Genomic DNA, 27,513 nt, shown 5'->3' with positions numbered 1-27,513 from the left:
TGGTGCCGAGGTGAAGAGAAGAAGTGTGGTTTGTGTACTATTTAAGTGCTTGTGGGACTGTGTTGGGCCTGTGGGACACGGGGAAGGCATGCCCCACGGCTGAAGAAAAATAAAAGAAACTGTTTGTGTTACACGTGCCTCTGCCTCAGTCTGTGCCGGGTCGGGTGCTATATAGCGCTCATCTATCTATTACATAGTGTCTTTCATCTATATATGTATCTATCTATCCATCTATTATATAGTGCCTTTCACATCTATCTATCTATCTATCTATCTATCTATCTATCTATCTATCTATCTATCTATCTATCTATCTATCTATCTATCTATCTATCTATCTATCTATCTATCTATCTATCTATCTATCTATCTATCTATCTATCTATCTATCTATCTATCTATCTATCTATCTATCTATCTATCTATCTATCTATCTATCCATCCAGTGCTTTACACAAAGACTCAAACATGGATGGGATTTTCCAATTCTGTCTTTCTATTCATGAATGAACAGGTCGAGTTGTAGTTTTGTGGATGAGAAGCACGTTTTCTTGCCCTGTAAAGTCTGCCGCATATCTTTCTATGTGTTGCATATTTCTTGTGTTATATGTTGCGATCTCCTCTTGTTCTGCCCTCTGTCATTACATTCACAGCATTACCAAATCTCAGACAGTAATAAAGTTTCCCAAGGAAAAAAGTGACCATTACTTACGATTTGTTGCCTCATCAAGCTTCTTTCTAAGAGAAACCAGAAGTCCGTCTGAGACCAAGAGGCGGCTGACAGTGAGAGGAGTCCACTTTGTGACCTACCTGTCAGAGAAGACCCCTGCTACTTTTTTTTTCCCACAGGTAAACGGCCGAGCAGTCGATGATGACGACAGGTCAATGAACTGCCGAGTGAGCTGTTATTACATGGTGAGTGTCACCAGCTAGCCTGCCAGTGCTGTCAATGGTGATTCCCAAGAAATACAGATGTGGGTTTTGGTTGAAACAGAAATGTCACAGTTTTATATTAACTAAACTGAAACTGGCAAACCTATTTGGTGATCCACCATTGTTTATATCATATTTCATAGAGCAGAAACTTTGTTTCTGATTTATTACTGAAGAATATATGTAAAATAATTAAACAAATGAAAATGGCATGAAGAAAAGTACTGCTGCTCTTAACTTACTATTTTGTAGCACAGCACTTTCTGCAGCTCTGACTGACGTTTCTCCACTTCTCGACTGCTTGTTTGACTCAGTGGTATTCAGTTCTCTCAAGTTTGATAAATGCCTGCTCCCAGCAGTGACTTTCAGCTCTTTCCACAGATGTTCAATAGGACTGAGATCAGTGCCCATATTTATCAAGCATCACCCTTAGTACCCTTACTAACTGCATTACACGTTTGACTAGGATATGTGTCCTATAGATTTTTGACCTGAGAAGCAGTTATGAACCGAACTACAGTCTCTCCCAGCATGGAGTAGGAGTTCATGTCTGAGAATGAATGACGTCACGATTTTATGGCACCCTGAGTCACAATATGACACTTATGAAGTCATTTTGTAGTTTCCTTGGAAATCATGAATTATCTATCTATCTGTCTATCTATCTATCTATCTATCTATCTATCTATCTATCTATCTATCTATCTATCTATCTATCTATCTATCTATCTATCTATCTATCTATCTATCTATCTATCTATCTATCTATCTATCTATCTATCTATCTATCTATCTATCTATCTATCTATCTATCTATCTATCTATCATAAAGCACTAAAACAGACTGAAGAATGAGCATATAGCAGAGGCCCTGTCAGGATAATGGACTTGTGAAGGTTCGAATGTGAATGGGATTGAACTGGAAAAGCTTAATACTTTCAATACTAAATATAATGTTTAACATTTTTTAAATATGTATCTTACAATTGTTTCCATATTTGTATAGTTGGAATGCTGGCACGTAAATTGGCTACCGCATAGTCATGCAGCGGGTTAATGGTGGGGAACTACCTGGAAATCATTTTATTTTAAAAAGCAATTTTAATAGTAAAAGCATTTGATATTTATTAGGAATTATTTCTGTATTTCTGCAATGGAAGCACAATAAGGGACTAACTTAGGGCCACAAACTGAGTCGGAGGACGTTTATCATCTGAGGTGCAGGCATCCGTCCATTGCCTTCACTTGCTTTGTACTGTACAGAGTGTCATTTTAAAGGTATGTAGCATGCCAAGCACTTGACATGTCTTGCACACTTGTTTCAAAAATAAATTCTGGTGGATTAAATGACTTGTTCAGAGTCACACAGTGGGTCCGAAGTACACATTTAAATTGCAACTTCTCATTTCCAACCACCATCCAAAAAACTGGCCACACGCTGATCCAATATAAAAGAGCGAGCGTGTGTGAGAAAGTGTGCACTGTGATCGACTGGTGGCCCTTCCTAGATGGGTCATCTCTGGTTGCTACTCTTTCTTTTTAAATGGGGTGAGGGTGCATTGGCATGTGACTTTTGTCTGAATAGTTTTGTTTGCTTGGTTTCTGTTTTGGGTTTATAGCTTTGTGCATGAACATGACAGAATTGATTTTTGAAGTGTTGGCTGTGAGACTTTACATAAGAACGTAAGAAATTTGACAAACGAGAGGAGACCATTCAGTCCATCAAGCTCATTTGTTTAGCTAATATAACTCATCCAGATACTTCTTAAAGGTTGGCAGGGTACCTGTTTCAACTCCATGACACAATCGTTTGTTCCAAATTCCTACAACTCTTTGAGGAGAAGTGCATTCTGGCTTCAGTCCTAAATTCACTTCCCCTTAATTTCTAACAGTGTCCTTAAGTACACGATTCACTATTAGGTTGAAAGAATTTTGCTGAACCTACTGTAACGACAAGGGGAGGCCACTGAGCTCCAAACTTTTTCTTCTTCTTCTTCTTTCGGCTGCTCCCGTTAGGGGTTGCCACAGCAGATCATCTTCATCCATATCTTTCGGTCCTCTGCATCTTGTTCTGTTACACCCATCACCTGCATGTCCTCTCTCACCACATCCATAAACCTTCTCTCAGGCCTTCCTCTTTTCCTCTTCCCTGGCAGCTACATCCTTAACATCCTTCTCCCAATATTCTCAGCATCTCTACTCTGCACATGTCCAAACCAATGCAATCTCGTCTCTCTTACTTTATCTCACAACCGTCCAACTTGAATGTCCTCATTTCTAGTCCTATCCATCCTCGTCACACCCAAAGCAAATCTTAGCATCTTTAACTCTGACCACCTCCAGCTCTGTCTCCTGCTTTCTGGTCAGTGCCACCGTCTCCAGCCCATATAACATAGCTGGTCTCACTACCGTCCTGTAGACCTTCCCTTTCACTCTTGCTTATACCCGTCTGTCACAACTATCACTCCTGACACTCTTTTCCACCCATTCCACCCTGCCTGCACTCTCTTTTTCACTTCTCTCCCACAATCCCCATTTCTTTGTACTGTTGATCCCAAGTATTTAAACTCATCCACCTTCACCAACTCTACTCCCTGAATCTTCACCATTCCACTGACCTCCCTCTCATTCACACACATGTATTCTGTCTTGTTCCTACTGACCTTCATTCCTCTCCTCTCTAGAGCATATCTCCAACTCTCCAGGGTCTCCTCAACCTGCTCCCTTCTATTGCTACAGATCACAATGTCATCAGCAAACATCATAGTCCACGGGGACTCCTGTCTAATCTCATCTGTCAACCTTGTCTGACTCAGAGCTGATCCCTGATGTAATCCCACCTCCACCTTAAATGCATCCGTCACTCCTACCACACACCTCACCACTGTCACACTTCCCTCGTACATATCCTGTACAACTCTTACGTACTTCTCTGCCACTCCCGACTTCCTCATACAATACCACAGCTCCTCTCGAGGCACCCTGTCATATGCTTTCTCCAGGTCCACAAAGACTCAATGTAACTCCTTCTGGCCTTCTCTGTACTTCTCCATCAACATCCTCAGAGCAAATATCGCAACTGTGGTGTTCTTTCCTGGCATGAAACTATACTGCTGCTCACTAATCATCACCTCCCTTCTTAACCAAGCTTCCACTACTGTTTCCCATAACTTCATGCTATGGGTCTTCAATTTCATCCCCATGTAGTTACTACAGCTCTGCACATCCCCCTTATTCTTAAATATCGATACCAGTACACTTCTTCTCCACTCCTCGGGCATCCTCTCACAAGTTTCCATTAAACAATCTGGTTAAAAACTCCACTGCTATCTCTTCTAAACACCTCCATGTTTCCACAGGTATGTCATCTGGACCAATGGCTTTTCCATTCTTCATCCTCTTCATAGCTGTCCTTACTCCCTGCTTGCTAATCCATTGCACTTCCTGATTCACTATCGCCACATCATCCAACCTTCTCTCCCTCTCTTTCTCTACATTCATCAGCCTCTCAAAGTACTCTTTCCATCTTCTCAACACACTCTTCTCGCTTGCGAGTCCGTTTCCATCTTTACTCTTTATGACCCTAACCTGCTGCACATCTTTCCCAGCTCGGTCCCTCTGTCTAGCCAATCAGTATACAATATTACCCAACACCATTCCAGGTTCAACTAAAAGGTTTTTATTCATTACCAACACTTTTCCACACAAGTACTAGCCTAAATACACAAATATAAAATATTCTCCTTCCTCCTCCAGTTGAGTATCACCCGCTGCCTTCTGATCCTGATTCCGTAATGTGATGCTGTAGGCTTCATTTGAACTGGTCCTGGGGATTGCTTATCTCATGCCCAGGTTGTGTGGAACACTTCCTGGGTTGCGTGGAAACCAAGACAGTCCTTTGCCAGCAGCACCATCTGGTGGCACCCAAAGACTTCAGCGGGGCTTTGTTTTTGGACTCTAATTCCCATGCCACCCAGCAGGTGCCCTGATTAGGTTCTGCCCTGAGGAACACTGCCACCTGTTATGTGGGAGCCAGCACATCCATTACAGCTGGGCAAGACATCATCCTCAATCCCGGACAAGATGTCTGTCTTTCTTCAGCAGCACCTACACTACTTCATCAAAGCCTTTGAGAATTTCAAAGACCTCAATTAGTTCACAATGGAGTCTCCTCTGCTCAAGAAATTTTAAATAGGTTTAATTCTCTGAGCCGGTTGCTCTACTCTGCACAGCTTCATGTGCTGCAATGTCTTTCTTGTAGTGTGGTGACCAAAGCTGCACACCATCCTCCAGATATATTTTTGCTAGTGTATTATATAGTCTAACATTCCTCGATTTGTATTGTGCATTTGTAATGATCAGGCCCAATATTTATTTGGCCTTTTTGATCACTTCTGTCATTACTTAGATGATAAAAATCCTTTTCAGAGGTTGACTCCTGTAGGAGTGTCTCCCATCGTATATTTATATTCGATATCCCATTTGCACATGTGTAGCACTTTGCACTTTTACACATTAAACTGCATTCTCCAAGTATTCACCCAATTCTGAAGGATGTCCAGGACTTTCTTAATTGTTTTTGCTGCCTCCTCAGTGTCTGCCATTCCTCCAATTTTCATATCATCTACAAAATTTCACAAGTTTATCAATTATCCTGAAATCTATCAAGACATTGATATAAATCAGAAGAAGGAGTGGTGCACAGACAGACCCCTAAGGGATTCCACTGATGACCTCATTCTTCTCTTCTCTGTATTTTTTGTCTTTTGCTGGTTAATCAAATTGAGCTCCAGTTTTGTAGGATACCTCTGATGCTGTGATTTACTTTTAGTTTCAGAATTAATTTTCAATGTGGAATGGAGTCAAAGGCTTTTTGAAAGTTGAAGTAAATTCCGTTATATGTTTTGCTTTGTCAGCTATTCCAGTTGCCTGTTCCAAAAGGACTAATTTGGTGAGATCTTTGACGCTATTGACCATGAGGTATTGCCTTTGCGGCTTGAACACCTTGTTGGGCTTAAAGGAGCTGCTCTTAACTGGTTCAGGTCATATCTAATTGGTAGACACTTTTCAGTGACTTTAAATTCCTCTTTTTCGTGTACTGGTCCTCTTAAATGTGGTGTTCCTCAGGGATCCATTTTGGGTCCTATTTTATTCTCTATATCCCTTCACCCTATTAGAGCGATTTTTAGGAAATTTAACATTTCTTTTCACTGCTGTGCTAATGATAAACAGGTTTATATTCCTGTCTACAACTCCGCAATGAATCAACTGCACATCTGTCTGTCTGAACTAAGATCCTGGATGGCTAATAATTTTCTTGATCTGAATCAAAATAAAACGGAGGTGCTTATAGCGTGTCCATCAGCTAAAGCCCAAATTGGTCTTGAACTTCTCGGCTCTTTCTCTGTCTTTTGCAAACCTGAAGTCTGCAATCTTGGTGTTATCTTTTTCAGTAATATCTCTTTTGAGAAACAGATTAATTCTGTAGTCAAGAGTTGCTTTTTCCAGCTTCGTCTATTAGGTAAGATCAAGCCTTTTTTATCTTCTAGGGATCTTGAGAAAGCTACTCATGGTTTTATCTTTTCTCACCTTGATTACTGCAACTCGCTGTATTCTGGGATTAGCAAATCCCTGATACGCAGGTTACAGTTGGTCCAGAATGCTGCAGCTCGCTTTCTGGTTGGGGCAAGAAAGTCTGATTTTGTTTCTCCAATATTAGCTTCTTTACACTGGCTGCCTGTCAGTTTTCGAATTGATTTTTAAATCTTGTTGCTAGTTTTTAAATCTTTACATGGGTTTGCTCCTGCCTATTTATCTGAACTGTGTGTTTTACATCAGCCGTCTAGAGTGTTTAGATCTTCTGGTCAGCGGTCTCTGGTTGTCCCTCGTACCAAGTGTAAAACTAAGGGGGACAGGGCTTGTGCAGCTGCTGCTCCTCGCCTGTGAAACTCTTTACCTCATAACATAAAGGAGTCGTCTACAATTGAACTGTTTAAAACAACATTAAAGACTCATTTCTATTCACTTGCTTTCCGTGACCTTCAGTAATACTGATGGTTTCCTCATTGTGATTATGTAATCTTACTTTTATTTATTATTTATTTATGTTCATTTATTTTTTTTTGATATTTATGTTATTTATGTTAATTGTATGATTTTTTTCTTCATTTATTGTAGTGCACTTTGGCCTATGTTGTTTTAAATGTGCTATATAAATGAATTGACATTGACATTGACATCTTCCTCTTACAAACCCATACTTATTTACAAGTAGTAGGACATTTTCATAAAGGTACCTGTCTAATGTCTTTCTTTTTTTATTATAGTTTCTGCTTTACAGTAATATAAGGAAATATCAAGTGATGTTGGTTTTGACACTTACAGTGTGACTTGGTTTAGGTGCTTATCTAGGTGACCCCATGATAACCACCCACAAGAAACATGGCACATAAAAATATTAATATACAAATAGAAACTAAACGATCAACAGTGTTAACATAAAAACTGAACAAAACAGACATGAATGAGAAATCTGAACTCCATCCAGAAGGGAAACCCTGGGTGAAACATACCATCGACTGCTGAATGTAACCTACACAGGCCCCCTGGGACAACACCCTTTTTCTGACACTGATGGATCCTCTGCTACTAATCTTCAGTTTTCATATCATTACATAAAATTTTGTTTAAGCTTTTTCACAATTTAACGTAAGGGTGTATTTTTATAAGAGTATTGTGAATTTCCCATTGGGATTAATAAAGTATCTATCTATCTATCTATCTATCTATCTATCTATCTATCTATCTATCTATCTATCTATCTATCTATCTATCTATCTATCTATCTATCTATCTATCTATCTATCTATCTATCTATCTATCTATCTATCTATCTATCCCGACTTTGATATCATTCAATATCTTTTGTGATATATGGCCAGCAGTTTATCCCGGCCAATACCCCCCACGCGCTAGATCAGGGGTGGGCAGATTCAGTCCTGGAGGGCCGCAGTGGCTGCAGGTTTTTGCTCCAACCCAATTGCTTAATAAGAAGCCCTTATTGCTCAAGTAACACTTCAGCTTCACTTTAGTTGTCTCGCTCGTTAAGATTTTGAACCCTTATTGCTTATTTTAGTCTTAAACAGCTGTATTCTCGGTTTTTAACTGCTCCTAATTAGCAATAAAATGCAAATGACAAAAGAGACCAGCATTTCTCCATTTAGCTTGTTACCATTTACACCTGTGTGTATTTATCATGCACTATTTGGTTTAATTGTGAAGCACTGAGAATTACTCATCTGTTTTAGACTTCAAATCATTTGGATGATATCCTTAGAAAGGAAAATAAATCTAGGATATGAGAATGACCTGACATGGCAGAGTTAAAGCACTAGCAAGCCATGCAATTAAATAATTGACAAGGATTGGTTTTTAATTAAGCAACTGGGTTGGAACAAAAACCTGCAACCACTGTGGCCCTCCAGGACTAAATCTGCCAACCCCTGCGCTAGATGGAGTCCAACCTACAAAATGGAGGTGCACCGATTTCCAGCAGGGCATCATGGACAATGGAGTTTTACTGCACATCCCTGCTGGATACCGTGGGGGCCGCCAGGGGACACTGCAGGGAGACACAATGGTTTTTATAATAGCCTGGAAGTACTCCCTAATAACGGAGACGGATGTGCTATGAAATCACATGGACTGAGGGACAGAAGCACTTCCGGGTCAAGGAGTATAAAAGGACTATGGGAAATCCCAGTAGACTGAGCCGAGTTGAAAAGGTGTGGAACGGAGCTGCTGGGAGTGGAGGGTTAGTATTGTTTATTGTATTGTGATTATTGGTTTATTATTGAGTATTGTGGGAGTGGAGGTGCTTTGTGCACATTATTATTATAATAAATTTAATATTGGGAGTTTTACCTGGTGTCAGAACATGTTGTCTGCGGGTTCAGGGGTCGACAGGGACCCATATTTCCCACACTTTATATATAATACGCTACTGTAGCTGTTCGTTTGTCTGTCCAGGATTTTAAATCACCTGTAGCTTACAAATCGTTTGACCTATTGACCTGAAATTTGGTACACATATACTACTTGATGTCTACTGTCCACTTTCGGGGTGATGATTGACCTCCAAGGTTATTCGTCTTTTTATTTTTATTTTATTTTATTGTAGAATCAACTCTCAGCAGCAGGGCGACCGTGTGGCACATGCATATGGATGCCGTTCTCATCCCTACCACCTTCGCCGTCACTTCCCCTACCTCTTCATATCTTAAATCATTCTTGAGGCAGATTGAAGACTTAAGTGCCAGCTTAAGTGAAAAATTAAGGAAAGTGTACTAAGTAATTGCAACACAAACACTGACTTAATCAGTTTTAACACGAAAAGATGCTGACGAAAGAAGAGAAGAAACGGGCCGCTAGAGTGGAGAAAAGAGGGGCTGCTCAGGAAGTGGTAAGCACATCAACCTCTGAGCAAACGAATGCTAAATGTACAGAGAAAGAGGATGAAAACTAGGAATACTCAAGTGAAGTGTATCCACTGCACGTTATCATGCAGTGTGCCGTTACCGGTTCATTTATTTTTTCAATCATTTACTTAATTTATATTTTTCTGCTGTAATTATTCTAAATAAATACTGCTCAGCTGTTAAATTTTACTTGTACATCTCAAGTGACTGACAGTAGATAGAGGGATATCACTTTATTTCTCACCGGAGAAGCAGGCTGAAGGGGGGACGTCCCAACAGACAGCAATATAGTGGGAGTAATGAGTCATTGGTTGATAAGTGGCATTAACCAAGGTGTATCAGCTGCCATGTGTCTAGGTTATTCCTGGGGACCAGGGTGTGTAAGGCTTTAGGTTTGAATTACATCTGGGGATCCAGATGTAATTAAATCCGGGGACAACTCTGTGTTTTAATGGTAGACTTAGCAAGTCCCTATGTGGAGTGTTGAGGAATGGACTGTGTAGGCATCACTCATAAACAATAAGTAAGAGGATAGGGTGTGTGTGTGTTTACAATATGAAAATAGGCCCAAAAGCCTCATGATCAGATAACCTATATTCACATATTACCCTCCATTCATATATGCTTCCATTCAAACACAAGTTCATCCATTCACATACAAATGTATACATCTATCTATCCACCTTAATAAAAGAACAAGTATATGTGTGTCCATCCAGGGCTATGTCTCTGTTATATGCCGTTTTTTATGGGATTTAAAAAAGCAGTAGTAATGTTTGTGATACGCTATCTGTTGTAATGAAAAATGCAATGCATTTTATTACTACAATGGAACCTCAGTTCACGAACATCTCAGTACACGTACAAATCGGTTTACGACCAAAAAAGTTTGCCAAACTTTTGCCTCGGTTCACGACCACACACTCGGTATACGAACAAGCCAGGTTCCCTTTCGGTTTGTACATGTTCAGTCTCTCCCTGTGCATTTCCTGTGCTGCGAGCAAGAGAGAGAGCGAGAGAGTGCGACACACACACACACACACAGGCAGCACGAGAGAGAGACAGACTCACACACACAGGCAGCGCCCGAGAGGCGCTCACACACACAGGAGCGCGCTAGAGAGACACACACACACAGGCACTCCAGGCTCGTAAAAGAGAGACACACGCACACACAGACAGGCGACGCGCTTGCGAGAGAGAGAGAGAGAGAGAGAGCGAGAGCGAGCGAGAGAGGGAGGGGCACATAAGGTAGAGAAGGCTTGTTTTTGTTTTCAGTTCTGTTTACAGTGATGGGTTCGTAGCCTGCATTGTTGCAATGTTACTTTTCTTGGTGGTTTATTAAATTACGGATTTTTCAAATGTTAATTTTTTCTCCTGTGCTTAAAACTCATTTAAAAAAAAATGTTTTTAGCGAGCGGTTCCTAGCACTATAGTGCGAACTATTGCAGTGTTAGTTTTCTCTGTTGTTCAAGGTGTTCTCAGTGTTATTCAATGTTTTTACATTTAGGTTATGCATTGTATGGTATAATTAACTATATTTGTGCTTAAGAATATATATATATATTTACATACAGTTCGTAAGGTCTGGAACGGATTAATTATATTAACATACAATCCTATGGGGGAAATTGCTTTGGTTCACGACCAAATCGGTTTACGACCAGAGTTTTGGAGCGAATTATGGTCGTGAACCGAGGTTCCACTGTACATGCATTACAAAATACATTCCAATAGACGGTGCGCTGCAAACGTTAATACTGAATACAATGAGGTCCATGGTGATTATTTAGATGTCAACATACTGTATCTTAGATGGGGGTCACATCTAATACTTCCATAAATCTTTCCATCCCTACACACAGTACATCAATCCTTTCATCCGTCCATAATGTATACATTATCCCATCACTTTTGTACTTGTCCTGGTGATCACTTGTGGCCATAAGTGACTATGGCAGACAGTAAGAAGTTTGTATGTAAAAATCATTCAGTCTTCACCACTATGCGTGCCTTCAGTCTGCCAATAATATCACATCTGTTTATTAACTTCATAGAGCAGAGGTGGGAGAAGTCAGTCCTGGAGGGCCGCAGTGGCTGCAGGTTTTTGTTCCAACAAAATGGCTTAATAAGAAGCTCTTATTGCTCAAGTAACAATTTTCTGCTTCATGTTAGTCTCGCTCATTAAGATTTTGCTTATTTTAGTCTTAACTGTATTCTCTTTTTTTAAAGGCTCCTAATTAGCAATAAGATGCAAATAACAAAAGAAGCAAGCATCTCACCATTGAGCTTGTTTCCATGTACACCTGTCTGTATTTATCATGAACTATTTGATTTAATTAAATACTTAGAAGGAAAGTGAAGAGAAAAAAGTGAAGGACTGAGAATTACTCATCCATTTTAGACTTCAAATGATATCCTTAGAAAGGAAAAAATTAATCTAGGAGATGAGAATGACCTGACATGGCAGAGTTAAAGCACTAGCAAGCTACACAATTAAACTATTGGCAAGGATTGTTTTCTAATTAAGCAACATATTGGAACAAAAACCTGCAGCCAATGCGGCCCTCCAGGACTGACTTTGCCCACCCCGGCCATAGATCAACCGTAGAAAAATACAACAAATCATTATCACATTGCAAAACAACAATGTCCAAACTGTTAAATTATTTTAAATAAGAAATTCAAAGTGACGAATGGAACACACAAATTGTGAAGTCCGCTCAGTCCTGCTAAATGTTCAGCTCAGTGGCGCCCCACTGGTGACGAGATTGTAGTAGGCACCTCGGCGCCCCATGAGCTCCTCATGTGTTCCCTTTTCAATAATCACACCTTGAGACATAACCGCTATAACGTCAGCGTTCTGAATGGTGGAGAGCCGGTGAGCAATCACAATGCACGTCCGTCCTTGTCGGGCCTCATCCAAGGCTGCCTGCACGATCTGAAATCGAGAAAGAAAAGTTAACAAATACCAAATGTGCCGTAATTTGCTGTGGCACATTTCAAAATGGCAAACATGCATTTTGCTACTTGGAAAATAGAGTTTAATGTAAAAACAGTGTAAAGAGCTGCATATGAACAGAAGGAGCATCAATTATAAATAGAAGATGGGAGACACCATCAAACAGAAGGCAACCTCTGAAAAGGAATGTAGGAGCTTATATTGACACAACATTTTAATCATCTCAACCAGTGATTCCCAAGCGGTGGTTCATGAACCCCCAGGGGTTTATAAAAGGGGTTTGCGAAAAAAATATTGTAATGGTGGAATTTTAAATCCCAAACGTAAAAAATAAAACGAAATATTAAATGTAGGCAAATATATTCACAGAACTATTAATAATACAATAATAAAAATGGGTCAACAAATTAATTAAATGTCAAATTCATGAATATTACCTCAGTCACTTACGCATTGCGACGGAAGAATCCGTAAATTGTCGAGTTGCAGGTAACAGGTAACAATCTGTAACACGATGAGACGCTACGCTGCTGGCGATATGTGTACATTCTCATATGATCCGCAAACTTCCAATTCAGCGAACCAAGAACCCCAAATGCGCTCGAAAGAACAAGAATAATGTCTGCTAATATAAAAAAACGCCACGATCAGACAAGGAAGAGTAGAGTCGAATTGAATCGTACAACGCGCTTAAGAACTACGATTGATTTCAATAAGATAAATTGGTAGTGCATAGTGTGTGTAAATAAATTACAATAAAGACTTTTTACTTAAATGTGCGCACATTGAACGTTATCATACAGTGTGCCGTTACTGGTTTATTTATATTTTCAATCATTTACTTAATTTATATTTTTCTGTTGTAATTATTCTAAATAAATACTGCTCTGCTGTTAAATTTTATTTGTACATCTCAAGTGACTGTCAGTAGACAGAGGGATGTCACTTTATTTCTCACCGGAGAACTACTCCGTAATTTTATTATGGATCGATGGTTAAAAACGGGTAGTTTTATCAAGTCTGACAAAAAGCCGGACGAGCAATACAATACAATACAATACAGTTTATTTTTGTATATCCCAAAATCACACAGGAAGTGCAGCAATGCCTTTTAACAGCCCCCCAGCCTTGATTCTCTAAGAAGACAAGGAAAAACTCCCCCAAAAAAACCTTGTAGGAAGAAATGGAAGAAACCTTAGGAAAGGCAGTTCAAAGAGAGACCCCTTTCCAGGTAGGTTGGGCGTGCAGTAGGTGTCAAAAGAAGGGGGTCAAGCAATCAATTGCTTCTTCTTCTACTTCCATCCCTGATTTGGTACCAACACAGGGTGACAATACTGAAAGTTGTAGTGAGCTGCCGCCTCTCCAGACTGACAGCAAGGAAATAATTGGCAAACATAGTAAGACAATAGAGAAGAAACGAAAATATAACAGCGACTATTTACGAATGGGTTTTTATGTTACCGGGGATGAGTCAGAACCTAAACTGCTATGTGTAATTTGTAATGAAGTCCTGGCCAACAGCAGTTTAAAACCATCACTTCTTTGTAGACATATTGAAACAAAACATCCAACGTACAAAGATAAACTTGTAGTATATCGTAATGACTACACAGGGGGTTCGCCACTTTATTCCGGTTTTTTGAAGGGGCACACAAGGAGAAAAAGGTTGAGAATCGCTGATCTAAACTAAAGTTTTTCAGCCTTTTTGGTGTTGCGACCCACTTTTTCCACTTGTAAGTGTTTTTGCAACCCACCTGGGGAGGTCCCCCTTGGTGAATCAAATACGATTGTCAGACCTGTCCCCCTTGGTGAATCAAAGATTCTCATACCTACCCCCTTGTTGAATTCAGAGCATAAGAAATGGGAGTGGAAAAATATCACACAGTAATGTCAATTGCTCAGGCAGCCAGCCATGAAACGCAACCACCATAAAGAACAGAAATTCGCAACCCACCAGTGGTAGCCCACAACCCTTGAGAAACACTGATCTAATCAAGGTGCAGAAGCTATTAAAAAGGTTAATAAAATGTTAGGTTATATCAGGGGTTCTCAAGCACAGTCCTGGAGGGCCACAGCGGCTACAGGTTTTCATCCCAGCCAGTTTCCTAATTAGAACTCAGTCCTTGCTGATAATAAAACTTGGGATTTAACTCTATGATTTGTTAGCACTTTCATTCATCAAAGAAAAATGTTAATTATATTGTAGACCAGAGGTCCTCAGTTACAGTCCTGGAGGTCCGCAATGGCTGCAGGTTTTCACTTCAAACAATTTCTTAATTAAAAGTCCATTTATTTACTACCAAAGTAATTGGACTTAATTTTAGTTCTCTTGCCTGTTACCATTCAGAAGCCTTAATTGCCTATTTTAGTTTTTAGCAGCTGCATTTAACTTTTAATTGTTTTTAACCAGGTATTGTTTCATAATGAAATGCAAATAACCAGTAGCTTTCTAGCTAACATGGTTCCTTTTAAACTTGTGCATAAGCACCATGAAGAATCTCTCTATTATAAAAAAGCAGCATGACAAACATAACAGGCACCTCGCCAGCAGCAACAGCAAGACAACATGACCAGACTGCATCTCCTTAGCGTGCGTTCAGCCCCCTTCACAATGCAAGCAGCGTTATACATCCTGCGAGAAAGAGATGGATACTTGTCTGGGGCCAAACATAAAGGACAAGTATTGCTTTTACAAAAGTTTTAAAGTAAAAGTGAAAATCATGCATATGTAACAATTCCCATTGTATATCCAGTAAACCAAACCTGGGGGTGGGCGAGCGAAGCGAGCAGGGGGCAGAGCCCCCTAGTCTGTGTTAAAAAAATGTTTAGAAATAAATTAAAGGGGAATTGGAAGGAGCATTAAGTTTAAATCTGTTCTGGTCTACAAAACACATGGATAATGTTCTCAGAGAAGGAAACTCTGCAGTGCAATTCAAATTTCACTTGGATGAATGAAAGCACTAACAAGCCAAATAGTTAAATCTCAAGTTTCATTGTCAGCAAGGACCGTCTTCTAATTAGGAAACTGGCTGGAAGGAAAAGCTGCAGCCACTGTGGCCCTCCAGAACTGTGATTGAGGACCCCTGGGTTATATCATGAAAACTGTTGAATATAAATCAAGGGATGTTACGCCCGGACTATATAATGCACTGGTGAGATCACATCTGGAGTGTTGTGTGCAGTTCTGGTCACCACGCTACAAAAAAAGACATAGCAGCACTTGAAGCAGTGCAGAGGAAAGCAACCAAGTGCATCCCAAGACTTAAGGACACGTCCCACTGTTGCAAACTCAGAGAATTAAACCTGTTAAGTCTGAGCAGAAGAGAGTGTGAGGGGACCTAATCCAGGTATTAAAAATTGTCAAAGGATTTGATAAAGTAAGTGGGGAAGTGCATTCAGCACTGAAGACAGGAAGCACTTCTTTGCGCAAAGAGTTGCAGGAATCTGGAATGACCTACCAAGATATGGAGCTGAAGCAGAAACCTTGGCGACCTTGAAGAAGGGTCAGGGACAGCTTAGCTATTAGCTAAACAAACACGCTTCATGGACTGAATGTTCTCCTCTCATTGGTCAGATTTTTTATGTTTGAAAATATGAAATTTGGTACATAAATCCATCAATTAGTCTGACATCCTATCTAAGGCTGGCTCCTGCCTTGAACTTACAATTGCTAGAACTGTAGCAACTCTGAAGTGGACTAAACAGAGATAAATAGGACTGGGCCTCCATCGCTGAGTGGGTAGCCACAGAGGAGCAGTAAGCACAACCCATCCTGACAGCCTGGAGAATACATGAAGATCCTCCCCACTGTGTCTATAAAACCACATATCTAAAGAAGTGAAAGTCGAAATAAACTTTATTGTAACCCTCACCATACACAAGTTTACAGAGACACTGCTGTGAAGTAGCAGTGCCAACCACCATGCCACCATACCTCACTTATACTCTAAGTTTAAAATACTCTGAGTCCTTTATCTCTCCCTGCATCTCTTGAGCTCCTATCAATGCAACTAATTAACACCCACAGAGTCCGGGGTGCAATGGATTAGCACTATATACTGGGTTGGGTTGTCCCTGTCACTACCTGATCTGTGCTACACAGTGAGGAGCATAACAAGACTGACACAGCACTGAAGACACAATCTATAATGAATTTATGGAGAACAATAAAGTGTTTTATAATATTTGCAGCTAATGTATCCCTGAACTGCCAACACTCCAAGTTTTTCTTTTTTAACACATGCAGGGTCAGCTCCGACTGGAGTACCAATCTGGCAATGACATCATACATCCATGTACAGTATATGCCTTGAATTTTTCTATCTATCTATCTATCTATCTATCTATCTATCTATCTATCTATCTATCTATCTATCTATCTATCTATCTATCTATCTATCTATCTATCTATCTATCTATCTATCTATCTATCTATCTATCTATCTATCTATCTATCTATCTGTCTATCAAAGCAGAGCAGGCAACACCATAAATGTGAGGTGGAGTACACTTACAGTACACATGCATGAAAGGTCCAAGCATACGTGATGCAAATTGGGCAGATCAGGTAGTGACATCCCCATCCAATATGGCTGCTACCACTCTGTGATGTTACACTGGCCTCACAAAGCATTATGAGACACTGAGAATAGTTCATCTAATGCTGTGTTCCATTTGAACGGAGAAGTCAGAATTTCCAAGTTTCTACTTGGAATTTTCAACCAGAAGGCTCCCACTTCTTGAAAACCGCTGCTCTGTCAAGTCCGAGTTTGTCCAACTTAAACAGCAAACATTTGTGAAAGTTGTAGTATTAATACTGTCTATTAGCACTTCTGCCTATTTGTGTCTCATTAAATCAGTCATATACACAGTACAGTCCAGTGTCTATCTGTGGATACGTTGCTACAGTGATTGAATACACAAAATACTAAAGAATGCATTGTTATTAATTGGTATTTTTTCCAAAAAAGCAGGCACAGCAAAGTCTTTTCAGGGGGCATCCATATTGGTTTTCTGAATGTTTTACTGGAACGCGGTCAACTGAGATGTGACGTCATTTCCAGCTCTGACTTTAAATAAACGGAACACAGCATACGCCAGCTTCATGGCCAAAGGGCACCAGCAAACCCAGGAAGCTTTGGTGAATTTCCCAATTTACCTCCTGACTCTTCTGTTTCACTGGCGCGCTTAGAGAATATCCTATTGGTGTGCCTTTTGCAACAACAGGACAGCAGTGGGTCACTTCTGGGCCAAATCCCAGAGTCATTGGCAGCAGAGATGACAGGCTAGAGCTCCCTCTAGTTTCCTTGTACCCCTTTGAAACCTTTAAAGTTGTGGGTCACATAGACAGCCTTTGCACTTATTGTCTTATAGTGGAAAACAACCACACTTGTCCCAGTCAAGGGTTGCAAGCTTCCATTTTGTGGTACTGGCCCTCAGCTTTTCATCTTCAGCAACCCAATGAAACAGCCACAAGGTTTGCTAATGCCTATACTCTCTCCCAAAGACAAAAGTTCCAGAGGTGGTTCCACAGTCATTCAGAGGTTTCATCCCATAGAGTTTGGTCTTTCCCCTTTCTGGTGCCACCTTTGCATCCCGTTCTTCATCTACTAACCTTTTTCAAAGCCAGGGCTCTCTTAACGTAGGGGCACAAGCTGGGGGCTTCAGGAGCAGAGGGGCCCACGATGTTTCTGATGCTTATGTATGTTTCTGTTTTGCTATTAAAACAGGGAACCCAGCACACTACTTTCCCCGTGAGCTTGTTAAGACGGCCCTCTTCAAAGCTGGTGCGCCATCTCATCATACATTTATAGAAATATAAAATAGGACATTAAAGTATTGTCTACCTTTTCACTTTCTGTATCTAATGCTGAAGTTGCTTCATCCAATAAAAGAATCTTTGGATTCCGTACAATTGCTCTGGCAATAGCAATCCGTTGCTTCTCTCCTCTGGACAGCTGAGAACCTTGGGAACCCACATGTGTTTCATATTTCTGTGGAAAGGAAGCAAATCATTTAGGGAGCATCCAAAAGGGTCGCATACAGTATGAACATGACATGTAACCTTCTGAAAGAACCCTTGGATCATTTCCTAAGAAGAAAGAATTGAGTTTACTCCTGTGAGAGAAGTAAAGGTTTAAATGTTATGCCATGTGGAACAAAGGCTTGATGGGGAAGTGTCATCTTGCAGATCTTAATCGCAAAAGGGCAAAGTGGTCCCAGCTTTTCCAGCCAACAGACCAAGAGGTCTTCTGATCTACTCAGAGGCCCCGTCACAGGGATGTTGAGGTTGATTTGGATCATGAGCAATTTACACACACTTCATCACCATAAAGGTAAATAGGATGACCTGAGAGGTGCTACTTAATACTAGTTGTTAAGTAATTTATTGATATGTTAATAAAGGGAGATGTGCGTTAAAATGCATGTATGCGGTATAGTCTGTCAGTTATTTTATAACCTGCTTAGTCCTGAACAGGGTCGCAACTGGTGCTGGAGCCTATCCCAGTCAGCATATGGTGCAAGGCAGGAATAAACCCTGGACAGGGCGCCAATCCATGACAGAACTCACACACACACACACACACACACACACACACACACACCCCAACCACACACTAAGGCCAATTTAGTATCTCCAGTCCATCGAACCTGCATCTCTTTGGACTGTGGGAGGAAACACAACAAAGACACAGGAAGAACATGCAAACTCTCTACAGGGAGGACCCTGGACACAAACCATGATCTCCTTACTGCATGCCATCAGCGCTACCACTGTGCCACTGTGTCACCCCCAAGCAATATAGGCTAATTTCAATTTAAAAAAACTAGAGGGATTTGCCCCCTGCTCACTTTGCTCACTAATCCCCGGACCAGTGCCACACGCTAGCCACTTTGCGGTTTTGCCGCTCGCATTTGAGGATGTGAATGTACAATTTAAACAGATTGTTATTTTCATAGGAATTGTTACATATGCATAATAGAACTAACAGTTTTACATTACAGCGAGTAATTAACTATATTAAAAAATAGTGAAAACATAATAATTTGAAAGTAAATTATGTTTCATGTTGCGTTAGAGTTATTCGTTGCGTTATATGATTTCGATTTGTTTGGATTTGAAATTAACACACAAATACTTTTTAAACTTACACTTAAACTGTAAAACTTCAATAAAAACAATTTTCTGAATTAAATTTTTGTCAATATCACACTGAATTTTGATTTTGTGTTTGGACTTACGTTGTGACAACGCAACGTATAACTGCCTGTGAGTGAATTTTGTTTCTTTCTCTTTAATAAATAAACCGACTTTTTCGAATGTTTGTCTCTGTGATTTGTTAAATTGTCATAGCGAAAGCTATTCTGATGGAAAACTGTAAATGTTTTAATACGAATGGCCTTTAGTGTCTAAAGTTGTCTGAGGGAAATGTAATGCATTATCTTTCTTGGATACATCCTTCTTTCAACAGTATTTCGACCGGTGGAAGATTGGACAGTGTTAATGGTTGTAGATATTCTTCGGGATATTGTAAGTTAATGTTTTTATCTTCCACATCATCACCACCAACTGTTTCAGCATAGTCTATTGATATGCATTTAACCAATTTGCTGTGTAACCGATCGAAAATGTTTGAATTAATTTATTTGACTTCATCGTTTTTCGGTGCTTGGATTGCACGTGTACTCATTTGTTCTATTGATAACCCTTCAGGATGAAATTCTTCAATAAGAATTGGACATAATGAGTCCTCTTTTATTGGGAACTTAAAGTGAGGAAAACATAAAAATTTATAAGAGCTGAGAGCGCAGGAACTGTGTCTGACAAAAGCATCCACAAAAATGAGAGGTGAGAGGACCATGGGTGTGGTTGAAAAGGCTTGACAGGACGGCGGGACTTGGAAAAAATCTCAAAGCCAAAGTCTCATCTCGTGGGACTTGAAAAAATCTCTTTGAGAAAGTCTTGTCTCAGGATTTCTTTTTATAATAGAGAGATATTAAAGAGGTAAGCTATATAATGTCATAAGAACACCACATTTCAATGTGAAAAATGTGATGTTACCTTACATGTTAAATGCTCTGCTGGATATCACACTGAATAGCAGGTATTTACCATCTCCTGAGATAAGAAACATAATTTTATACGTTATGTATAATGTAAGAAGTGGATTTGCCTAGTGTTCCAATTTTGGAATGCCACATAACTCAACAATGGAATGTAATAAAAAAATTTTCTCTTCAAATTCTTGTTCCTTATATTTTTCTACACAACATATTTGAATTTCATGCACAGAGATCTTGACAATACATTGTTCTTTTCTCTCTTGCTAAATTAACCCTAGCCTGAATGAATCTATTAATTTTTTACATTCAAAATCTCTCATTTAAATTTTTACCAATGTTGTTTCTTGTCCTAGAGTGTGTATATAAACATAGGAAACTTCAGTTTCTGTATTACATCTTGCCTGAAGAAGGGGCCTGAGTTGCCTCGAAAGCTTGCATATTGTAATCTTTCTAGTTAGCCAATAAAAGGTGTCATTTTGCTTGGCTTTTCTCTACATGCACAAACTCAAAAATTTCAACCTTAGGCATAAATGGGTTAAGAGAGAGCTGCAGTTACCCTTATGTAACAGCAGGTGGAAGCAGAGGGTTGGATTCTTTCTAACAACAATCCCTCCAGGCAGCACAATACTAAAACAATACAGTACTAATAGCATTAGTGTCACATGTACAGAATACATTGAAATCGTGATCTGCATGTCCGACCAACATGTGATACGTCACAACTATCTGATCACATGATAAACAAGAATGTGGTTAAACACGTTACTTAATTGTAATTAATAGACAATACCTGACATACCTGTGGCCTCCTTGACATTATAACAGGCAAGAAAAGACAACATAGTCTTGTTGCAGAAAACAGAATCCCTTGAGGCAGACGGAGGGAAGGAGGAAGACCGCCGTCTTATAGACCTCCTCTGTCTTATACAGTGCCTTACATATCCTCCGTATAGTGTTTGTCATATCTTATATAGTGCATTCATATTTATCTATTTTATTTTCCATCTTTCATATCTATCTATCCTATCTATTGGCCAAATAATGCCCTACCAGCCTCCCTAATCCTGAGGTCCTGACTCCCCCTTCTAATCCTCTTTAATAAAATTCCTGTGTGCGTCCAGGTGTCCCTGAGTGTGTGTGTCTTCTGGTGAAGTGCGCATGTACGGGGCACGGTGCAATGCACGATATTACTGTCAGAGAAAGTTACAGGCGTTTTACGGAAATACAAACCAGTATTACTGCGAGAGGAAATTAAAGGTACACAATACATTGACGCATATTAAAGCCACATACAAGCCAGTATTACTGTCAGAGGAGATTAAAGGCATATTACCGACGCGCACGCCTGTATTACCGCCAGAGAAAATGAAAGGTATATTACGGACATACAAGCCAACAGACGTACAAGACAGTATTACTGTCACAGAAAATTAAAGACACACAATACACGGCGGCAGCCCATGAAGAACGGTCAGCTCAGCAAGTAAACATCAACAAAGGAAAGGCTGAAAGAAAGAAAAATACGACCAACAAAAAGAATGAGGTCAAGGTCCCTTGGCATTATAATATAGACTGTTCCTACTAATGTTTATGCACTACTGTTCTACCACCCGTTATTGTAACAGACTTAATGACTAGTAATAATAATAATTCTTTACATTTATATAGCACTTTTCTCACTACTCAAAGCGCTCTCCTTTCAGCTCACAGCCTCTCTCTTGGATTTGAGCAAATAAATCAGTGCCACAACAGAACTATCTGTTTATTTTATATTCCACCTTTCATATCAATGTATCCTACCTACCAGCCAAATAATGCCTTTCACCTCTATGTATTTTATGAAATGCCTTTCACAACTGTCCATTTTATATAGTGCTGTTCATATTTATCTATTTATGTATTGGGCATATGGTGCCTTTTGTATCATATATACTGCCTTTAAAATCTGTTTTATTTATTTTATACAGCACCTTTCATATCAGCTATCCTACCTATTAGCCATTTGTGTTGCCTTTTACGTTTATATATTTTTTATACAGGTGCTGGTCATATCTATCAATCAGTCATATACTGCATTTTACAGATGTCTATCTTACTTAGTGCCTTTCGAATCTATCTATTTTATACTAGCTGTGCCCTGCGGCTTCACCCATTTAGTAGTGAAAGAAGGCAAACTTTAAAAATCAATAAAAATTTTTAATAAAAAGCAATAATTTGCAATGAGAAGAATTTATTTTGACAGCTTTTGTGTCAGAGGGCCTCTTGATATACAATATTTTTGGTTTTGCTGTCAGGGACGACAATGTAGCTGTGATCTCTTTGCCAAAAATGTAAAAAGTTGGCAAGGTATCTCTAGCCAAGTGGAAGGTAGGTACGATCTAGTGTCAAACATTGGCACTGCATCTGATGGTGTTCAGCTCTGATGGGAGAGCATCCCCCATGTGGGGAGAAAAGCACGTGGCTGTGATATCTCTGCCAAAGAACAGTTACCCTCTAAAACACATGTAGCTCTGATCTCTCTCTCAAAAACATTAAACGTTACTCCTTAACAATCTGTAGATGATGTCTGCTGAACAAACAGGTATCGCTAGCTAAGTGGAGGCAAGGTACGCTCCAAAACGTGGCGAGAGTTAGAGCAACTCTAATGGAGGCTGGCACGTGAATGAGGAGGGTCCCGCCCGACTCCCTACTCCTGAGGTCCGGCTGCCCCTTCCCCTCGGCCTACAGCCTGTCTCCTCGGATTAGCGTGGATTAATTGCTCCTGTAAGCGAACTATAATACTTAGTGCAATGATAAAAGTCGCAAAATGAACCGGAATCCATCCATCCATCCATCCATTTTCCAACCCGCTGAATCCGAACACAGGGTCACGGGGGTCTGCTGGAGCCAATCCCAGCCAACATAGGGCACAAGGCAGGAACCAATCCCGGGTCGGGTGCCAACCCACCGCAGGACACACACAAACACACCCACACACCAAGCACACACTAGGGCCAATTTAGAATCGCCAATCCACCTAACCTGCATGTCTTTGGACTGTGGGAGGAAACCGGAGCGCCCGGAGGAAACCCACGCAGACACGGGGAGAACATGCAAACTCCACGCAGGGAGGACCCGGGAAGCGAACCCAGGTCCCCAGGTCACCCAACTGCGAGGCAGCAGTGCTACCCACTGCGCCACCGTGCCGCCCTGAACCGGAATGTTCAAGCAAATTATAGAAAAAGACCCAATCTAAATCCATTAAGTAGTTCTCTCGTGAAAAGCAGACAGACATACAGACAGACAGACGTTGGATTTTATACAGTATATATAGAGATAGTACCTTTCACATTTATGTCTCGATCTATCTAGACCTCTAATCAGGACCGCAGCACAGTTGTTGAACCTTCTCAGTATTTCATAACTTGAGGCTGTAACTGACTGGCTTTATCTTATACTGGTCTGCACTACAGTCATTTAACTTTGCCTCCCAGTTTCGAAGTAAACATCTGCCAGATTTTTTTATGCCAGTTTGACAGTTCTGTGGCCCTGCAAGCTGATGTACTGAATGCATGTGTTCATTCTGAAGGATGACAGAAAGACATCTAAATTAGCTGCGGTGTGAGGCCCAATCACTATGGAAGGTTGCTGGCTGGTCAAAAATCGACCAGATGACAGAGGAGAGGGGAAAGCTGATAGAGTTACTGAACAACATGAAGAGTTAAGTTGATGTTATGTTTGAAGTGGACTGAATGGTGAATCTAGTCAGGCAAGATGTGAAAAAAATAAAATGGGCAAACATTTCCTTTAGGGGCTTGGGTGGTGGATTATGGGGTTAATAAGTAAATCGGAATCATATAATAAGTCAAAAACTTAACAAAAAAAAGTTGTATTGATACAATGCCTTCAGAAAATATGCAGACCCCTTCATTTTAGTCACCTTTTGTTATGTTGCAGCCTTGTGCTAACATAATTTAAATTCATTTTTTCGCTCATCAAGCAACACTCAGTACCCCAGAATGACAATGCAAACACGGGACTTTATGATTTTTTGCAAATTCATTTAAAATAAAAAAAAACTGAAATATCACATTGATAAAAGTTTTCAGACCCTTTGCTATGACACTTGCAGATTTCCTCAAGTGTGTCCCATTCTATTGGTCATCATTGAGATGTTTCCACACCTTGTTTGGAGTCCACCTTTGGTCAATTCAGTTGATTGGACTGATTAGGAAAGGCACACAGCTGACTATAGAAGGTCTTACAGCTGACGATAGATAGATAGATAGATAGATAGATAGATAGATAGATAGATAGATAGATAGATAGATAGATAGATAGATAGATAGATAGATAGATAGATAGATAGATAGATAGATAGATACTTTATTAATCCCAAGGGGAAATTCACATACTCCAGCAGCAGCATACTGATAAAGAACAATATTAAATTAAAGAGTGATAACAATGCAGGTATAACAGTCAATAACCTTGCATTGTGTTAATGTTTACCCCCCGTGGAACTGAAGAGTCGCATAGTGTGGGGGAAGAACGATCTCCTCAGTCTGTCAGTGGAGCAGGACATTGACAGCAGTCTGTCGCTGAAGCTGCTCCTCTGTCTGGAGATGATCATGTTTAGTGGATGCAGTGGATTCTCCATGATTGACAGGAGCCTGGATTAGGAGGGATTGTGACACCAAGGCTATCTGAGAGGCATTTACAGATTTTCGTCCAAAATGATGTTAATTTGGTGCAGGCCCAAAACATGTGGCCCAGTGAGGCTGGAACTTGATTGCAATGTTCGCAGGTTGGATCTTGCCCTGGAAACATTTTGGACATTTTTAAAACGAGAGAGTTGTGCGCGATATATAATTTTAAGTTGACTAATTGTACGCTTTGCGCATATGGAGCGCGAGTGAATTCTCTGCATTGCTACCTTTTATTCCTTTTCTGAGATGTTGAGTGAGAGATCCTTTTCCCACTGTACTCCGGGATCTTTGAAAGGGAGGGACTTTAAGATAAAGGAACACGCAATACCCCAGAGTGACAAAGTGAAAACAGTATTTTAGGAATGTTTGCATGTTTATTGAAAATAAAAAACCTGAAATCCTACATTGACATGCCATATATACTCACGTTTAAGTTCTCCCACTGATAAGTCGTGGCTTGATTTTACTGTACAATTTCTGGTATTTTATAATGTCGGTCGTATAAGTCGAATGCAGAAAGCTCATGCTATTGGTCCAAGAGATTACGATATGCTAACACCTACCTGAGAGAGTAACCACGAAGCACACGGCCTTTTATTTCTATGTATTGTGCCTACGTGACCACATGGTAATACCCAAACTATTCCAAAGCGACGTTTGCACTGTTTTGTGTTTTTTCTATCTCACCCCCTCATACACCTTTATCGTAAGAGCATCTCTTATCTACAATAGAGTGTTCAATCAGAAGAAAATATGAAGCTGGTTTTAAATTAAAAGTCGTTGAAGTGACGAAAAAAAATTGGTAACTGCGCTGCTGCAACAAAATTCGATATGTCTGAGTGTGGCAGGCGGCCAGAGCCCATGCCCGACCGGGATGCCCCTGCCGCATATGTTCCAGGGGAGCAGGAATGGGAAACCCAATACCTCCCCCTAGACACTAGATGGCAGCATCCCTGGGTTGCAGCGGTGCCTCGGACTCCCCCAGGCCTTCATGGAGGTTGGAGTGTTGTGCAGCCCTTTTGGGGTCCGCAGGCGCCACCAGGGGGTGCTGCATTAGGAGCTACTGTACCCTTCTGGGCACTGGCTTCGCCACACCCGGAAGTGCAGCTGGATGTCAGCAATCAAGCACCTGGAGCATTTCCAGGTGCCCAATAAAAGGAGCCAGCAACCACCACTTGGGAGCCAAAGTCGGGAGGAGGAGGACAAAGCTTGGAGGAATGGTGGTGGAAGAGAAAAGAAAAGAATTAGTGTGGTTTGTTGGTGGTGCTTGCACACTTGGGACTGTGTTGTGCCTGTGGGGATTACGGGGAAGACGTGCCTCACAGGTGATGAAAAATAAAAGTCTCTTTATTTTATATGTGCCTCCAGTATGAATCTGTGTCAGGTCGGGTGCTTATCGTCTTTTTACATGAGGAACTGGAGTGAGATTTGAGGAAGCAAGAAGATGTAAAAAAAAAATAGAAATAAATAATAGTTGCATTTTTGAAAGGGCATATAAGTCAGTGTCTGATTTTATGATCGAATTTTAGGGTTTCAAGACCCGACTTATACGCAAGCATGTACAGTATGTATTCAGACCCTTTGCTATGACACTTGCACTTTTCCTCAGGTGCATCCCATTCTATTGGTCATCATTGAGATGTTTTCACACCTTGTTTGGAGTTCACCTGTGGTCAATTCGATTGACTGGACTGATTACGCTGTCTCTAGAAGGACCCAAGACTGAGCAAAAGTTTCAGAGAGACAGGATTGTGTAATGGCACATATCTGAAGAAAGCTACAATAAAATGTCTACAGCCTTGAAGGTACCCAATAGCACAGAGGCCACCATAATTTTGAATGGAAGAACAACCAAAAGTCTTCCTCAAACTGGCTTCCTATCTAAACTGGGCAATCTTGAAAGAAGGACCTTGGTAAGAGAGATGAGCAAAAATCTGATTGTCACTCTGGCTGAGGTCCTTAGAACCAGTGTGGAGATTGGAAAAACTTCTAGGAGGAGAACCATGATGACAACACTTCAATAATCTGGGCTTTATGGCAGAGTGGCCAGATGACACATGAAATCCCGCTTGGAGTTTGCAAAAAGACACCTAAAGGACTCCCATATTGAAAGAAGCCAAGATTCTTTGGTCTGAGGAAACCAAGACAGAGCTGTTTAGCCTCAATCTAAAGCCACATGTCTGGAGGAAGCCAGGCATTGGTCATTGCCTGTGCGATATCATTCCAACCATGAAGTATGCTGGTTTCAATATCATCCTTTTGGATTGTTTTTGAATGGTTGGAACTGGGGGACGATTCAGGGTTGAAGTAAAGCTGAATGGGCCAAAGTACAAAGGTATGCTTAATGAAAGCCTGATCTAGAGTGCAATGGACGTCAGACTAGGCTGCA

General features: G+C 40.5%; 2 protein-coding genes and 1 long non-coding RNA gene across 3 annotated transcripts in view; 1 reads left to right on the top strand and 2 right to left on the bottom strand.

Annotated features, from left to right (window-relative positions):
• Nucleotides 1–859, bottom strand: part of LOC114655399 (bile salt export pump-like) — a 108,038-nt gene extending 107,179 nt beyond the window's left edge. Inside the window, exon 1 of the mRNA XM_028806351.2 lies at nt 713–859. The gene's annotated coding sequence lies outside the window, so the exon portion shown is untranslated. The remainder of the gene's footprint in view (nt 1–712) is intronic.
• Nucleotides 860–11,629: 10,770 nt separating this feature from the next.
• The window catches only part of abcb11a (ATP-binding cassette, sub-family B (MDR/TAP), member 11a), a 113,785-nt gene continuing 97,901 nt past the window's right edge, over nt 11,630–27,513 (bottom strand). Inside the window, exons 28-29 of the mRNA XM_028806350.2 lie at nt 18,219–18,365; nt 11,630–12,351 (exon numbers count right to left, since the gene is read on the bottom strand). Coding sequence (XP_028662183.2) covers nt 12,151–12,351; nt 18,219–18,365 — 348 coding nt within the window. The 3' untranslated portion in view covers nt 11,630–12,150. The remainder of the gene's footprint in view (nt 12,352–18,218; nt 18,366–27,513) is intronic.
• The window catches only part of LOC127528936 (uncharacterized), a 269,154-nt gene continuing 267,178 nt past the window's right edge, over nt 25,538–27,513 (top strand). Inside the window, exon 1 of the long non-coding RNA XR_007935561.1 lies at nt 25,538–25,604. This is a non-coding gene — a long non-coding RNA (uncharacterized LOC127528936). The remainder of the gene's footprint in view (nt 25,605–27,513) is intronic.

The sequence above is a fragment of the Erpetoichthys calabaricus genome, chromosome 8 (genome assembly GCF_900747795.2).
Source record: "Erpetoichthys calabaricus chromosome 8, fErpCal1.3, whole genome shotgun sequence".
Lineage (NCBI taxonomy): Eukaryota > Metazoa > Chordata > Cladistia > Polypteriformes > Polypteridae > Erpetoichthys > Erpetoichthys calabaricus.
This window is presented reverse-complemented; position numbering and strand designations above follow the sequence as displayed.